This window comes from Doryrhamphus excisus, chromosome 1 (genome assembly GCF_030265055.1).
Source record: "Doryrhamphus excisus isolate RoL2022-K1 chromosome 1, RoL_Dexc_1.0, whole genome shotgun sequence".
In the NCBI taxonomy this organism is placed as follows: Eukaryota; Metazoa; Chordata; class Actinopteri; order Syngnathiformes; family Syngnathidae; genus Doryrhamphus; species Doryrhamphus excisus.
In genome coordinates, this window is record NC_080466.1 from 3,625,833 (window position 1) to 3,644,441 (window position 18,609).

Here is an 18,609-nt window from a genome sequence, read left to right on the forward strand (position 1 = left end):
GTGAAAAACTGACGTTGGTTCATCAATAAATTCAACCTTCAAAATAGACCCATACTGTGTTAAAAACTCAATCACTTCCTCATCCGTTTCAGTTTTTGTTGCATCCTGTATCAGAACTGCATTTGGTATCTTAATGCCATGTTCCTCAAATATGTCCATGGTTACACAATACTTTGAATACCGCCACAAAAACAAATTTGTTAAGCCCCTCTCTCACTCCTGGCTAGCTTGCCACTTTGTGTAGCGTGTACAATGCGCTAGTACATTTAATATTAGCTTTAGATACTTTAATTGTAATTGTAATTTCTAGGCTAGACTCAGAAAAATCCAGATTTCGGCTCTGGGAGTGAGATGGAAAAGAGGCGAGCACACAATTTGCAGCAGTGGCGGTACCATATATTACAAAGTGAAAAACCAGAACAATACAATTCACAACACTAATTTACAAATTTACATTTCAATGAGCTCAATTTACAAAACACATTCATCTCATATACTGAGAGTCCCAAAAACATACAACAGTCCAATGGCCCAGTAATCCAGTGTCCAGAGGTTCAGGAGTGGAGGAAAGGAGTGAAGATTTTTATGAAGGCCAAAGAGACGAAAAGTAAAAGGACGGCTGCAAAGCCTCCTACCAGCCCGGTCAGAGCAGAGCAGGTGGGTAACAGCTCATCAGTTATCTGGGCTTCCAACTTCCAGGCGTGTTGCCTCAATGCAGGGTTCCTAGCTTGCCATCAAAACCTGGCCTATATAAAATAGGACCAGCAGACATCAATTATGTGCACACAACCATTCAAATTACATATATAATACAAGTCGTATCATAACTTCAATTGTACAATATATTATCATTTATAATAAATAATTGCACTTACGGGATTATTCATTATAATCAAACTAGTATTAATCTTATAATCTAATCAATCGGGAGAACAGTGACAGACAAAAGGTGCTAGTAAACGGTGCTAATGCCGTTTAGTAGTGAAATGTCAACACTCACCAATTCCATAGGTGTGATCGAACACTGCTCTTGTTAAGTTCAGCGTCGGTGGACGGCCCCTATATCCCGACCACGTATGTAAAATGGTTAGACATTTTCCATTTGTAAACTTAAACAACGAAACCTTTTAAATACCTGCAGCGATTCCATGCGTCCCTCACCGCTACCGGTGTGTAGTCCCTTCCGGACTATATATACGTCACTGATTGGTGGCGCGCAGTCACGTGACTTGGTGAGACACCGTCACGTGACCTAATGACGTTGCACCCCAAAACATGGTACGCACGGTAAATTTAATTAATTATATATTATTTATTTTCTATCTGGGTTACACGAGGGAAATTTAATGGAAATGCATTGGAACGGGACTGGAGATTTTGTCTGAAATAGGCGAAATCCGTTATAAAAAATCCGATATATGCAATGAATTTTTATTGGAAATGCATTACAGAAAAATCAGTTCTTTTTTATCTGTCCGTTGTGAGCGAATTTCCGATATATCCGAGTCCGATATATCCGAGGTTTACTGTATTATTATTATTATGTATCATCATCATTTACTTTATTCACACATTAAATTCAGACTTTATGCCTTTATTTAATGACAAATGACCAGAAAATACCATAAAAACAATCACCACACTGTTCAATAAATGCATTTTACAACAAAGCAATCAAATCAAAAAGACATTTCAAGAAACACTTTGGACCTAAAAGCTCTTTTATGGAAAGAAAACTTATAAGCAAGCAAATGTTGAATTAGTTGTACATCAATTCTATGTCTCTCCTGTTCTCTGACAGGCTTATGCCCATCATCGAAGGTGGTACCTACAGGGTGTGGTCGAATACTCAGGACCTCCAGCTCAGTGCAGAGCAGTCCTACGACCCCAACATGGACCCGGATAACCAGTCATTACTCCGCTACCACTGGGAGTGCCAAAGCACCTCAAAGGTGAGGACATGCATGCAAAAAAAACTAAACAAAAACACTGAGATAAATTACTTAACATGGTACGTGTACAACAAAAGTACCTTTAGTTAGAGACACAGAAAACACAAATCGGTGCTGATGCGGTGGACCACAAGATGCAGAGGCGGGTGAAGCAGTTTAAGAGAATGTATTCTCTCTAAAAAAACAACAACGAAGGCAGGTACAGCTGGGCAATACCGTGACTAGGACAGAGGATTACAGCTTAGCAGTTGCCTGCAGACAGGCAGGGAAGCGAACCAGCAGCACACGGCTCCATCCACTCATCCTAAGTAGGGGGCTGCCTGATGAGATGCAGGTGTGTCCAGCTATCCCAGCTCCCGCCGAGAGAGAGAGAGAGAGAGAGAGACAGGGACGAGCACAACAAGGCACAGCAGTAGATGATCCTCACAGGACCTTCTCCACCCACACAACACACTTGCGACCGTCAAAATAAGAGCGCTGAAGAATCCGTGCCTCATGTTGGAACCTGAGCATGCATTTTAATGTATGCGTATAATAATGTAATATTCCACTTTGAAATTGTGTTAAATTGGTAGAACCTGTTGCTCACTTAAGCAGTGACTCGGACTCAAACTCCGTATGTGGAATGGAATGGCCTTTATTGTCATTATACAAGATGTACAACGAGATTGGAGAGCTTCTCCTTTCAGTGCAGTATTCAAGTTTTAAAAAAGTATATAAAAGTCGAGTAAAAAAGACAATTTAACAAGATATATACAAGATATATGAAGAGCTTGCAACCAAATAATAATAATAATACATTTTATTTATATAGCGCTTTTCAAGATACTCAAAGACACTTTACAAAAGAATGAAGTTGAATAGAGCAAGTAAACAGAATAAAAGACACACCAAAATACAACATTCATTGGTTAATACACAGTTAAAAAAGCGGGGCGGGGCACAGCAGTCAGATATAGAAGGTTAGACATTAAAAACAGATTTAAAGAGGTGGGTTTTTAGTTGTTTTTTGAAGGTGGGAAGGTCAGGGCAAGCACGGAGTGAGTGGGGCAAAGAGTTCCAGAGAGTGGGGGCAGCGATGGAGAAGGCTCTGTCTCCCCAGGTTCGGAGCTTGGTCTTACAGTGGAGTGCCAGGAGGTTTGAGTCTGAGGAGCGAAGGGGACGCGGGGGATTATGTGGATGGAGGAGGTCTGTGAGATATGGGGGGGTCAGATCGTGGAGGGCTTTGTAGGTGAAAAAGGCGCTAAATCCATTTTGACTGATTTTGAGAAAATCAATGATTTTTGATTACGCACATATCAATCTATTTGGTCATCAAGTCTATATTGCAAATGAAAGAGCTATCAATATAGGTCATAAAAATGCATGCTATAAAAATCCTGCACACACCATGTATTTTATATATTTTTAAAAAAAAAAATTTTTTCCGGATTTAGCGCCTTTTGGCTGAAATAAATTTGAAGTCACCTTTAACTTCTTCAATGGCATTGTTGTAAAAGAATGTAAGGTGCTTTAATGTACTATGCTAATAAAATAATTACAACACAGAAGCCATTCTCAACATACAATACAAAATAATTATCATTAATTAAATTAATAAAAATGTTATTAAAAGCAGTGCTCATATTTGACTGCACCATGAAGGTGACAGTGACAAAAATCATCTCATTACAAACTCTTTACATTGTATGTTTTTTAGTACAAGTAAAATAATGTTTCTCATGAAAGTTGGAGGTGTCAAGGTAGAGACATGCCTTTTATGGCGTAAAAAAAAACTTCCATGTTACAGAATACTGTAAAAACACAATTTGTGTTCTCCTGAATTGCATAACATACCGTAACTATCATACGTGTACTTAATGTACACAAACAAAACAGGATGCGCACTGATACTGGCTTTCTGTATGTGCAGTGCCAATTGTATTCTTCTCTCTGATTGGTCAGATTATCAATAGATGGGAAACTTGGGCCAATCAGAATAAAGAATAAAGAAAAGGGATTTAGCTCCTTTTGGCTGAAATCTGAAATGGAAATAGCGCCTTTTGGTTGAAAGCATAAATTTCATATTACTTTTTTTCATATTTTTTAAAATGATTTCAAGACCAAAATATGTGATTTGGATACACATGACAGAGGTCTATTAAACTCATGAAAAACATGCAACTTAGTGAAAATTGGATTTAGCGCATTTTGGTTGCAAGCTCTTCATATACAAGATATCCAAGCTATACACATAGTATTGCACAGGAGCATATGCTATACTTACATTGTGTAGTGTTGACTTTCAACATTGTGATACCGGTTTTGTTCTTGTTTTTTTTTTTGTGTTCTCCACATTTGGCTTTAATCTATTGAAAATGGAAAATTTCCACACAAAAAACATCTGCGCCAGTGGATTCATAATGTAGTTTGGTACTCCTTTTGTGCTCTGGAAAAGTTATATAATGCTCATCTGGTTGTGAGCCCCGAACGAAGTGAAGAGGAATTCACAGTTTAGGACACGTTGCAAGTTTTTTGTGTTGTTGGATGTAGAGTAGAGTGTGAATTCATTTCGTGTTTTTCACACTCAACACATCCTAGCCTGGGTGGGAGCACATTCTCTCTGTAGACCACAAAATAAGACCCAGTAGGATGGGTGTGTCCAGCACAAATGTGTGTGTGTGTGTGTATGTGTGCTGCCTTTCTAAGCAGGCAGGCATTTAAAGGGTTATGCAACTGTTAAATGATCAACTCAGCCTTTCACAGCTGGCACTTGGCTCCTCACCCTAACAATTACACTTGAGCATCACACACACACACACACACACACACACACACACAAACTGAAAGGTCTTGGATAATAACACATACAGCGTCATGATGCTTTTAATGCTGAGTCATTCCAAATGACAACATCTTCATCTTTTTTAACAGTTTTGCTAACCATTATCATGATTTTTGCAGACTTCCTGTGGGACTACCCAACATTAACATTCCTTTTAAACATGCATACAGTAAAATGGATGCCATTGGTGACGCCATCTTCACCACTTGGACCAATAGCGTCCTGGAAACACTCGCATCAAGCATGCCCAAACCAACTTTTGAAGTGATTCACAAGACGACTCAAGGCTGCTCATTACTGAGTCCTACTGAGAATTTTTTTTTTGTTCTGGTTTAGAGAGTTTCTTGAATTTTTTGATCAGCTGATAAACGGACTATTTCAGTTTAATTGCGCTACTTGCACAAAATCCAATCCACTTTATTTATATAGCACATTTTATAAACAAGAGTTTCCAAAGTGCTGCACAGACTAGTAAAAATAAAAAGTAATAATCCAAAACTAAAAGATCATTTAAGAAATAAAATAGTAAAATAGATATAAAAATATTAAAAACAAGAAACAAAGCAATAAAAGTATAAAAAATAAAAATCAATTACAATAAAAACAAAGAACTAAAAGACACAGGACCATACGAGTCACTCCGAGTTAAAAGCCAGAGAATAAAAGTGGGTCTTAAAGCTTTCGATGTTGGAGTTCCATAGTTTGGGGCCAACCACAGAAAAGGCTCGGTCCCCCCCTGGTCTTAAGTCTCGTCTTAGGCACCACAAGTTGGAGCTGGCCCTCGGACCTCAGTGACCGCGCCGGAGAGTAAACTTGGATGAGGTCCGAGATGTATTTGGGGGCCAGCCCATTCAACGCCTTAAAAACAAACAGTAAAATCTTAGAAGGTAAATTCTAGCTATTTTTCAACTGGTCAGGTCTGTATATAAATAATTCTTGAATGTATCTTTTTGTTCATAAAATACAAACCAAAGTTGCAAATGGTGATTAATCATGATGGATTCATATGAAACTGTGATTCATTTCATCAAAATGTTTAATTATATCTGTTCGATAGCCCTCGTATTAGTTTTCTGAACACTGACATAAATATCCATCCTCATCTCTTCCTGCAGGGTCCTCAGCACTGCTCCACCCTGACCTTTGATTTGGGGTCCAGCCGTCCTGTCCTGGGGATTTCTGGCATCGAGTTGGAAGAAGATGTGGAATACACTTTCAAATTGACTATCAGCAAAGAGGGAATGACGCCAGAGTCCACCACACAAACTGTGAGTTTACATGAAAATACATCCTCCCAGCTAGCGAGTCCTTTTATTTGTTTTCTTTCATTCATTGTTATGCAAAATTGGTCTTCACTATTCTATTACTGGAACCTCTGTTAGTGTCCGCCCCAGTTACTGTATCAAACGTTCACGCCAAAATGTACACTAAATGTAAGTTAGCTTACAAAATGCCGCATGTCTCGTCATTTAATTAATACACTGCATTAGTCTAACTATGTTTTTTGTAGTTTTACAATTTTTATGTGCATAAAACAATTCCAAAAGTACAATGACAAATGAAAGCAATAAATAAACATTTAAGGTTACATTGACCTTCCCTGTTCCCAAAAAATACGACCATCTTCAAAACCACTATCCTGTTTTGTCATGAGTTATTTCTTCAATCAATTGTGTTTCACAACCTTTTTTAATCAAAATGCTGGAACTTGCAACTTTTCTTTGGCTCCATTTGGGTTATTAAGGTGGGAAACACTATTGCAATGAAGAAATAACTCATGGCAAAACAGGAAGGTGGCGTTGGAAGAGGTAGATGTTCATCTTGCTGCCGCATAATGTCTTTGAGAACAATCACATCAAGAATCACGTCTTCAGTGAAGTAACCTTGAATGTTAATGTATCCTGTTCATTAATCATTATATGTAATTACTTTCAGGATGATTTTTTTTATATATGTAAAATTATAAAAATTATAATTTTTGGCTTTTTGGACTGGATGAATTAGATTTACATTAGATTAGATTTGCATCTTCTACCGCTTATCCTCACAAGGGTCACGGGCGTGCTGGAGCCTATCCCAGCTGTCTTCGGGCAAGAGGCGGGGTACACCCTGTACTGGTGGCCAGCCAATCACAGGGCACATATAGACAAACAACCATTCACACTCACATTCATACCTATGGACAATTAACCTAGCATGTTTTTGGAATGTGGGAGGAAACCGGAGTACCCGCAGATAAACCACACATGCACGGGGAGAACATGCAAACTCCACACAGACATGGAATCGAACTTGGGTCTCCTAGCTCTGTGGCTCGTCTGCCGTGCAGCCATGATCTTGAGACATGAGACACCTAATTTACAGTATTTCAGATGCGGAAAAATGTATTCAGTTAGCGTCTCTTTTGGTTGGAGTCGGACCTTCTGGAAAGAATCAATGACGCTAACCAAGGCGGACGCTGTACTGTGCAACTATAGTCATAATTTATTTTATGCAGCCATAATTTAGGCAACCTAAGACAACAATGAGTAAATAAATGAACAGAAATGGTCGACAGGAAGACTGCAGTTCGATTCCCAGTTCTAGTGTGTGATGTTTATTTGTGTCATTTTTATGGATGCTGTGGGAGACAAAGACCTCACAGCTAGGAGACCAGGGTTCAATTCCACCCTCGGCCATCTCTGTGTGGAGTTTGCATGTTCTCCCCGTGCATGCGTGGGTTTTCTGCGGGTACTCCGGTTTCCTCCCACATTCCAAAAACATGCTAGGTTAATTGGCGACTCCAAATTGTCCATATGTATGAATGTGAGTGTGAATGGTTGTTTGTCTATATGTGCCCTGTGATTGTACCCCGCCTCTCGCCCGAAGACAGCTGGGCTCCAGCACCCGCCGCGACCCTCGTGAGGAAAAAGCGGTAGAAAATGAATGAATGAATAAATGACTGCTGGTACTTGTTTTTTTTTGGTGAGTGAGACACAGGCTGATGGGGAGGGAGGCACGGCACGACCTGCTGCTTGTTGAGAAGAGCGATATGTACAGACTTTTGCAATAGCTGAGGTCAAAGGTCATATTGAGTTGTGTTTTGCTGGGTACTTTGTCTCACTCTATGCAAAAAAAAACAAAAGTATATAAGGCATCCTGACAGTTAATTAGCTAAATGATGGAGTATGTGTGGTGCAGGTTTGTTTCTCTACTTAAAATAACGAATTGGTTCACTGAAGAAGAACAGATGGTTGTGAAATGTAATATAAATGTTAGCATGTTGCATTTTATTCAGTTGACTTAATGGTGGAAAATTCTAGTCATCAAATCCTTTTCTTTACACTGTTTTGTTTAGTGTGTGTGTGTGTGTGTGTGTCTTTTTCATAGGTGCTTCTTCAGAGTGGTCACATCCCTATGGTGTATCTGGAGTGTGTGTCCTGCAGAGTGCAGTCCATCTACGAAGTCAGTCAGAATTCGTATGTCTACCTCAAAGGAACCTGCACCAATTGCCAGGGCGTTCACCGCGGGGTAAAAAACACACACATGACTCTTCTATTGCAGCTATGACCCGAGAGGTCAGGTCACTGTTTCTGTTTCACGCAGACACCAATGAGGTCTTGGTCTTCATGCATCATCTGTTATTTTGACATTTATGTTGCATGTATTAGTGGCTGAGGTCATTGTATAAGCGGAGCCAGAGAGAATCAGTCATGTCTTTACTAAAACAGGAAAAGACAAAATAGTTGGTGCTAAAGTGTATCCCCCAGCTGGATGTGCTCATGTAGTTTTGCTTCACTTTGGAGTTTAATTTCATGTCCGTATTCTGAAATTTGCAAACTATATTTTGCTGTTTCTCCTTTCCAGAGATGGACTGCCATGACGTTGCAAAAAGAGACCCTGATCCTGGACTCCTCCTCGACCACTACAAGAAGTGACGGTATGAATCTGGTGCTGCGGCAGGGTGTCCTTCGCCACGGAGTCTCCTACATCTTCACCTTGCATGTAACCGACGACGCACTGGATGACGAAGGTGCTGCTTCTATTACGCTGCACTACAACATGCCGCCGGCCGGTGGGGAGTGTCACCTGAGAGCGGGAGGGGACGCGGAAGGGGACAACGGCGATGGAGATGGTGGGGGTCGGAGGATTCGAACACTGCTGGACAGAGTACACTTCAACTGCTCTGGTACGGAATTTATATGCATTTATCACATCACACACTAATCAGTTCATTCATCAATAATTTAAAATTTTTAAGAAGATCAGCGAGATGCATAGTTTGGAGTTTGTATATTAGCATGCCTTTATAGCACGGGTCTCAAACTCAATTTACCTGGGGGCCACTGGAGCTAGGGTCTGGGCGAGACTGGGCCGCATCAGGTTTTACAAAAAAAAACGCATTTATTAAAAACAGAAAAATGAATAAACTTTTTTTGGTTTCGATTTTCTACAAGAAAAGCTCTGATAAAACATTCCACTGTTCTCAAATATCTTAATTTTTATTTTTCTGCACAAAATAAGTATAAGTAATAATAGATAAATATAATAATAATAATAAAACAGCAAATAATAAAAACTTAAGAAACCACATATAGTTGGTGGGAAGACAAATTATTTTTTTCACATTAAAATGAACAAAGCATTATTAGAGCCCTGTAGACATGACAAAACACGACTATAGTCACATTTATACTCTTTTTATTTACAACATATTGCGCAACTGCAGGGTCTTGAGACACATGCTAACTCGCAAACTAGCGAGCTAGCGACCTAAACGGTAGCATTCAAGTTATTTCCTTTAAACTTAAATAGCCAAAAACTTACCACTTCCACACGGATAGGGAGGTTAACTATTAACAGTTATTTAACCTTTAACATGAACATTAATCAAACGTAATATTTTTTTCCGAGTACATGATACCATACAGCATCCATATCAAACTTGACATTAAACTTTCATATCAAGGCGGGGGCCTCAAACTAGTGTCCTGCGGGCCACATTTGGCCCACGGGCCGCGCGTTTGAGACCCCTGCTTTATAGTTTCTTCTATTTTTCTCTATTAACAGGTTACAGTGATCGAGGCATCTCAGAGTCACCTTTACTCTACAGTTTATTAGTGACACGCTGCAGGGAAGACTACTGCGAAGAGTTCTGTGTGTACAAAGGCAGCAGTCCAGAGCATTCAGCATTTCTTCCGCCGGGCTTCAGCTCAGCCCGACACCGCGTTGCTGTGTCCATCACAGTCGAGGACCTTCAGGGAGCAGCAATCACCGCCCTGAACAAGTAACTATTTCATTTCTTAGAGGTTGTGAAGTATATAGCCATTTGTAAATATGGCTAATGTAGAAAACATCGTTACCGTACGTGTGTGCACAGATCCATCGAGGTGGGGCTGCCCCATCCACCATCTGAGTACACAAGTCTTCCCCACTGGCTGGCAGACCTGACTGACAGTAAACTCAAACAGCTGCTGGAGCAAGGAGACTCTCAAAGAGTCAGGGAGCTTTCCTTGGCTCTTATTACCGTCCTAAATGAGGTAGGAAAGGCCTTGACACAGAAAATTGTATTCTATACAGATCATGACTTTATGATAAATCTCGTGTCACCAGACCCGTGAGACAGGTTCATACTGATGTTGTGTTTTTGCAGAGTAACAAAACAGTCCCAACACTAGATGTCGCTCCTTTGAGCATCTCAGGCGGCATTAGAAGCAACTTTGGGGTTTTAAGATGCTTGCAAATTCCCAGGTCCCTTGTTGTTTTGGGCTTGTTTTCAGAGAGTTAGTCACATGTTTCTTTCGCGAAACCTGCCAACATGTCTCTGTGTCTCGGCTGCAAACGCCACATTGTGCTATCGCCGGCCCCGGAGAGCAAGTTTCCAATGGTATAATCCAGTGATTTTCAACCACTGTGCCGCGGCACACTAGTGTGCCTTGAGAAATCGTCAGGTGTGCCGTGAGGAATTATCCAATATCACTTTTTATAATTAACATTTATTAATCATCATTTGCAAATATTATGTCAATATCCACGTATACGTGGACCCAAATATTCCAATTGCATTTTGTTTATTTGCTCAAACGGAAAGAATGTAACCTTTGTATACGCCTCATTCCGAAAGAATAGTGCCAATCCGAATGAATATATAATCGGATTAACAGGGGTGGAATATTCCTTTCCCCGATCCGATTGAGGTATCTTGTAGCCGCTCAAACGGAAAGTTGTCAGGGTGCGTTCTTCTTCTTCTGTACTTTATTGGCGGTTGGCAAGCAGCTTTCGTGTGCATTAGCGCCATCTGTGGAACAGAATCTAAACCCTTCTATACGCCATTCATAAGTCCATAAGTCAAAAGAAAATATATATCTATATAAAACATGTACCCAGTTGAATTATAAAATATTAGCAAGCTTGAATTTGAAGTTAAATTTATCATATCGCATGCTCAGATATGACGTAACACGCAGCTCCAGACGTTCTTCAGTTTTAAAAATGGAGGCCAGCAATCGGCACTGGACTGATACGGAAAGTTTGTTTTTGATTCAAACTAAATTTCAAGAGTGGACAAACGAAAAACTGGCAATACGGAATTATTCCAACAAGTGAAAGAACAACTCGGGGAAGTCGGTATCACGTGATGTTGGTGTTTACGTTTTACTGGGCATGCCCCATTGACTATTCTGGTTGATTATAGCGACGCATGTAGACAAGAGATTGGAATATTCCTTTCCATGTATACCATTGTTTCCGGAAAAGTCATTGGGAAAGAGAAAAACTCCTCATGTAAACATGGCTACTGTGGAGTGTCCGTGGTGTAAAGACTGGCAGAGCAATGTAATATCGGTCCGTGTGGCAACACCTAGCTCCTTCCTCCTATAGACTTAGTGATGTTTTCCAATGTAAAAAAACGTGCCGTGGCTCAAAAAAGGTTGAAAAACACTGGTATAATCTGTGTATGTTAATCTGTCTTTTAAAAAGACAAGCAATTTAACTGGTTGCACATGTGCAATTAGATGAAAAATCTACTTTCAATGTCTCAAATTGAAAAAATCAGGAATGCTTTTGTGATCGATTAGACTGCTCCGGATAAAGTAACAATATAATAAAGTAACATGCACACACTCAGAGATATCATGATCAATGAGTGGTGCTGCTGTAATGATCGATGGTGATGATGTACGAGCGGCCAATGATTGCACAAAAGCAGTCCCGAAGATGTCGGCCAAAAATATGCAGATTGTGATGATGAAATCGCAGATTATTTGATCTCAAAGATTTTTTGAATGTATGTCCCTATTTAAAAAAATGCTGATTTCTACATGTGTGTCGCAACAGTACGAGCAGGGCAGGGAGTCCACTCAGGTGTCCCTTGCCGAGAGGGGCTACCGAGTAAGAATCCGCAGCAACATCACCAGGGCTCTGACTTCACTGGACCTGAACTCTGTGAATGACATTCAGCAAACCTCTGCTGCGCTAGCACAGTGCACGGTGAGTGCAAAAAAAAAAGAGAAGTTGTGCAAAAGAAGATACAGTAAAACTCGGATATATCGGACTCGGATATATCAGAAATTCGCTCACAACGGACAGATAAAAAAGAACCGATTTTTCTGTAATGCATTTCCAATAAAAATTCATTGCATATATCGGATTTTTTATAATGGATTTCGCCTATTTCGGACAAAATCTCCAGTCCCGTTCCAATGCATTTCCATGAAATTTCCCTGGCATATATCGGATGGCCGCATCGTTATGCTAATCTTGTTGATGTCACTGGCTATTGTCTTTCTCCTGGCTCCAGATTTAGGACAAATATAAAAGTGAGTGACGTCAATAATACTAGCACAGCAGTGAATGAGATCTTAACCTCACTATTGGAAATAACGTAGGCCTGACGGGCGTAACAGGGCCTAGCTTAATTAACAATTTGTTATGCTCAGAGTCCAATAAAGTTCAATTCTCATTACCTTACGTCTCTTTTCATTGCCCAGTCCAGGTACATTGGAAACATAGTCAAGGAAGTGCCTTTTTATAACGGATTAAATACGATTTACGCATATACCGGATATAAATCCGATATATGCGTAAAACGGACATTTTCCGGTATATGCATATAACGGATTTCGCTTATATCGGACAAAACCAGTGGGAACAATTGAATCCGATATATCCGAGGTTTACTGTAATTATTTGTTTGTTTTTTTAGGCGGTGAGTCGGGAGTTCATCTGTGAAGAGTGTCAGAACAGCACTCTCAACAAACTTGAGTCCATGTTGGAGATTCTACAAAACGACACCAAGCAGGGAACGGTTACTCCGACTGAGATAGCTGACAACATCCTGAACATCATGGGTAAGAGATCTGTGGAACATTGCAATGTTTGGTCTTGGCTTCTTATCTTCATTAATTGTATTTATATGACAACCACAACCAAAATATTGAATTATAAGCTTTAATTTATCCTTATTAGTATTATTATTGCTACCAAGAATTGCTGTGGGATTTGTGTTTGTAGGCATTATCTTTTTTGTCATATTTGAAAGATCATTCACTATTATTATTTGTGGTGTATATGTATTCTTGCCAAGGCTATTCACAGTAATTGTTTGTGGCAATCGTTACACGGATGATGTTGCAATAACATTTTGTAATATGTCAAAGTTGTAAAAGTTCCATCGCTGCTATAACTACTTATTTGGCAACGATGTAAAGCACGTTTAACCACAATATGCGATTTTGCCTGCTCAAATGCATCATATCTGTAATACTAATATAATATCACAGGCCCGTGGTTCTTACTATTTATACCCTTGAATACAGAACACAGAAACATTTGTCCTTTTGACTACTAAAGATCATAAATCATGACTGTTGACGCATTAAACCTGGCTTCTGCATCCTGTGATCGAGTCTAGTACTGGTCTCACCAACACTTACTGACACCTAGTGACCAATGTAGAATACTACATTCACAATTTGAATTGTAATCTTAACGACTTGTGTTTGCTTGTGTTCATTCCTTCATTTTTATGCTTGAAAATTTAGGCCAAAAATATCATTTTCTTAAAGTGGACCTATTATGCTATTGTGCTTTGTATTGAGTTGTGGACCCCTATAGAGCAGTCAGCATCAGTAGAAACACTAATGCATCCACAACTTCTTTCGGGGCTCATTTCAAGTTGTTTAAACTTAATTATCTGACGTTTTGGCAGAATTTAACACGAGGATACAACATTGTAACATCATTTATAGGTCAGAAAATTGGAAAAAGCTAATAATGGTAATGGTAATGGTTTTATTTCATTTGAACATGCATCAGATTACAATTGAGTGCATCCCATAATCAGTTCCCTGTTCCACATGTCCAAAAGGAGTAGGAAGAAGCAAAGCTTATTAAATCCTACCCCTCCATCTGGTACTTTTACAATCAGTAACTGTTACATTTGTTCACTTCCTGCTTTCCATAATACAGTTTAAGTTTTTTTTTTTGTTTGTTGGTTTTTTTTAATAATGCACCTTGCACCAAAGTACGAGGTGATACGACCATACAATGACATAATGGGTACCATAGTAACTAACTAGTTAATATAGTGATATATATATACAGTAAACCTCGGATATATCGGATTCAATTGTTCCCACTGGTTTTGTCCGATATAAGCGAAATCCGTTATATGCGTATACCGGAAAATGTCCGTTTTACGCATATATCGGATTTATATCCGGTATATGCGTAAATCGGATTTTATCCGTTATAAAAAGGCACTTCCTTGACTATGTTTCCAATGTACCTGGACGCGCAGGCAACGCTGCAAACGCTGCAAATGACGTCGTATAGCGGCCTGTCACGATTCGGCGAATCGGAGCGCCACGATGCGGCCATCCGATATATGCGAGGGAAATTTAATGGAAATGCATTGGAACGGGACTGGAGATTTTGTCCGAAATAGGCGAAATCCGTTATAAAAAATCCGATATATGCAATGAATTTTTATTGGAAATGCATTACAGAAAAATCGGTTCTTTTTTATCTGTCCGTTGTGAGCGAATTTCCGATATATCCGAGTCCGATATATCCGAGGTTTACTGTAGCACATCATGACTGGTTCAAGACTCTATAATAATAATAGCCAACTAATAAACTAATTGAACTAATAAACAGCATGATTTATTCATTACTGTACATCAATTGACTTACATATATATATATATACTATATATTGCAGAGTATATACGTATATATATATATATTACAGAGTGAAAAAAAACTGATCATCTCACATCTCCACTTCTCTAACTTTCCAAAATCTAAGGTGATCTGATCCATCAAGTCAGCCAGTCGGCGTCTTACGTCCAACCCGCCTATGTGGATTCACCATCATTCCTGTCTACCTCCCCGTTGTCCTCCTCCGGTTCATACCATGGAGGCATTCTGTTGGACCCCTCTCCTTCCTCCTTGGAGCCACACCCACTGCGAGTGGCGGCCAAAGCCTACAGCCTGTCGTCGGTCCTGATGCTGATCTTGATGCATTGCCGCGTCCTCAACGAGGAGCCACTTGTGCTAAGGGGAGCAGAGATTGCTGCCACGGGAAAACTGGCCGACCCCCAGAGTCTGCTCTGTTACCACGGCAACAGCAACCCAGGTGGGGTATTTATTCAGTGTGAAGCGACGACACATTTCTTCACCGTACTCTGTACGCTGTCGAAGGTTGCTATGACATGAAGGGATGTTAAGATCAATGTGTCAACATGGTGTCATTGTGTCTGCTTTCAGAGTGTCAGCGCTTCTCCATCCCCAGAGCGTTCAACAGCAGTCTGGGAAGAGCTGCCGCGGGAAAAAGTGTCATGCAGTTACTCTTCCAGGTAACCCCAGTAAACATGACCACACTTAACTTTTCACCTCCCGCTTCTACATACGCCGTCTTCTCCATGACATTTTCCTCACAGTTGGAGTCCAATCCTTTCCCCTTCAACTACGTAGCCAACTACACCGTCTCCACAGAAGTGGCATCCATGGAGTTCCGCACTGAAAATGGCACCCAGATTCCCATTTCTGGACTGGACGACAATCTCGCCATCACGGTCGCCATTAACAACAGAAGCGGAGGAGAGCTCAGCACAGATACTTCCAATGCAGGAGAAGTTCCCATAGCTGGAACTGTAAACATCAGCCATTGTGACTCTGTCATCGTCAGGGTAACCACAGGGAACAGCCACCGACAGGCTGGACTGTTTGTGCAGCTCAACTTCACCTCTTTAGAAGGTGAGTCCAAACATTGTGTCCCAATGTTTTCTTACAAAGAAAACAATGCATCAACATAATAACTATACATAATTATGAAAACAAAGGTACTTAAAGTACAGCAATCAATAAGGAAATATGAGGCTTATTACTGACCTAAATTGACATATGAGCTCAAATGGCAATTGAATATGCATCAAAAAGATGGACAGAGCTCACAGAGCTCTATGGTGTGTTCAAGTCCAACAAAGACGTTATTGCTGAGGATGAAAGAACATACAAATTCAATGTGGGCTTTCTAACAGTCAAGAAACAAATTATAGGTTTATACAGCTCGGAAAATGCACTAATCAGTCACGTAGTCGTGCTGTTTTAAATGTTTATTCACATACCCCCCTGTGCAATCAGCGTGCCCCTACCCACTTTGGGAACGTTGGTGTCAGAGTAAAGGCAAGGCATCACTTAAAAAAAATAAAAATTACAAAAGATTGCTAATGATGTACGGTCTAGTGGTTAGCGCGCAGGCCTCGCAGCTAGGAGACCCGAGTTCAATCCCACCCTCGGCCATCTCTTTGTGGAGTTTGCGTGTTCTCCCCGTGCATGCGTGGGTTTTCTCCGGGTATTCCGGTTTCCTCCCACATTCCAAAAACATGCTAGGTTAATTGGCGACCTAGCCCTCTAACCAAAAGAGACGCTAACTGAAAAATTTCGTGTTTTATTGCTCACTCTTTAAAAATTAAAAAAAAAAAAAAATTCTCTAAAAATGACACAAAAAAACATCACACACTAGAACTGGGAATCGAACTGCAGTCTTCCTGTCGACCATTTCTGTTTATTGATTTACTCATTGCTGTCTTAGGTTGCCTAAATTATGGCTGCATAAAATAAATTATGACTATAGTTGCACAGTACAGCGGCCGCCTTGGTTAGCGTCATTGATTCTTTCCAGAAAATCCGACTCTAACCAAAAGAGACGCTAACTGAATACATTTTTCCCCATCTGAAATAATGTAAATTAGGTGTCTCATGTCTCAAGATCATGGCTGCACGGCAGACGAGCCACAGAGCTAGGAGACCCAAGTTCGATTTCGTGTCTGTGTGGAGTTTGCATGTTCTCCCCGTGCATGCGTGGGTTTTCTCCGGGTACTCCGGTTTCCTCCCACATTCCAAAAACATGCTAGGTTAATTGGCCACTCCAAATTGTCCATAGGTATGAATGTGAGTGTGAATGGTTGTTTGTCTATATGTGCCCTGTGATTGGCTGGCGACCAGTCCAGGGTGTACCCCGCCTCTCGCCCGAAGACAGCTGGGATAGGCTCCAGCACCCACCCACCCCCGCCCCCGCAACCCTCATGAGGAAAAAGCGGTAGAAAATGAATGAATGAATGTCTCAAGATCATGGCTGCACGGCAGACGAGTTGTTAGAGTGCAGGCCACAGAGTTAGGAGACCCAAGTTCGATTCCATGCCTGTGTGGAGTTTGCATGTTCTCCCCATACATGTTGGTTTTTCTCCGGGTATTCCGGTTTCCTCCCACATTCCAAAAACATGCTCCATAGGTATGAATGTGAGTGTGAATGGTTGTTTGTCTATAAATGCCCCGTGATTGGCTGGCGACCAGTCCAGGGTGTACCCCTCCTCATGCCCGAAGACAGCTGGGATAGGCTCCAGCACCCCCCGCGACCCTCGTGAGGAAAAAGCGGTAGAAAATGAATGAATGAATGAATGCTAATGATGTAGGCTGCACGGCGGACTAGTGTTTAGCATGCAGACCTCACAGATAGGAGACCAGGGTTCAATTCCACCCTCCGTCATCTCTGTGTGGAGTTTGCATGTGCATGCGTGGTTTTTCCTCCCACATTCCAAAAACATGCTAGGTTAATTGGCGACTCCAAATTGTCCATAGGTATGAATGTGAGTGTGAATGGTTGTTTGTCTATATGTGCCCTGTGATTGGCTGGTGTACCCCGCCTCTCACCCGAGGAAGCTGGGATAGGCTCCAGCTCCTCGTGAGGATGAGCGGTAGAAAATGAATGAATAAATGAATACTAATGATGTATCCTGAACAAAACAGTGTTTTCTATCGTATCTTTCTCCAGACACCAAAGGGGGGACAAAAGGAAACCAAGATAATGAGGAGCCATATATCGAAGCCTACCTTCATTCCCATGAAAAGCCAAATGAATTCAACTGCACCGACAAAAAACGTATCACCCTCAGTATGACCCAGGACTTTGATCACAAGAAATACACCTTCTTCCTGTCGCCTGAGTAAGAAGCCCTCATTAAAGACAGATCATTGAGAATGAATATACTGTACATTTCTACTTTGCGTTCCACAGGTTGTATGACACCACACTGGACTATTTTATCAACGTAAGCACGCCTTGCGGCCCCACATCGCAACCTTCTGGCGTTCATCTTGAGGTGGGGCTGTTTGTCTTGCTGTGCCAGTACTTTAGCGAGAGCGAGAAGCAGTGGCAAACAGACGGCATGGTGCCCCTGCCGGAAACAAATGCCAGCAGAGCCTATTGCCGCACCAGGCACCTCACAACCTTTGCCGGTGGCCTCTTTGTACCGCCTAATGCAATCAGCTTCATAGTACCGGTCAGTACCA

At 40.9% G+C, this 18,609-nt stretch overlaps 1 protein-coding gene across 1 annotated transcript in view; it reads left to right on the top strand.

The window, feature by feature from the left end:
* The window catches only part of pkd1a (polycystic kidney disease 1a), an 84,713-nt gene that overhangs the window by 49,319 nt on the left and 16,785 nt on the right, over positions 1–18,609 (top strand). Inside the window, exons 23-35 of the mRNA XM_058090334.1 lie at positions 1,802–1,952; positions 5,892–6,044; positions 8,146–8,286; positions 8,623–8,944; positions 9,826–10,042; positions 10,136–10,295; positions 12,091–12,243; positions 12,959–13,103; positions 15,065–15,394; positions 15,526–15,614; positions 15,699–16,014; positions 18,092–18,263; positions 18,335–18,599. Coding sequence (XP_057946317.1) covers positions 1,802–1,952; positions 5,892–6,044; positions 8,146–8,286; positions 8,623–8,944; positions 9,826–10,042; positions 10,136–10,295; positions 12,091–12,243; positions 12,959–13,103; positions 15,065–15,394; positions 15,526–15,614; positions 15,699–16,014; positions 18,092–18,263; positions 18,335–18,599 — 2,614 coding nt within the window. The remainder of the gene's footprint in view (positions 1–1,801; positions 1,953–5,891; positions 6,045–8,145; positions 8,287–8,622; positions 8,945–9,825; positions 10,043–10,135; positions 10,296–12,090; positions 12,244–12,958; positions 13,104–15,064; positions 15,395–15,525; positions 15,615–15,698; positions 16,015–18,091; positions 18,264–18,334; positions 18,600–18,609) is intronic.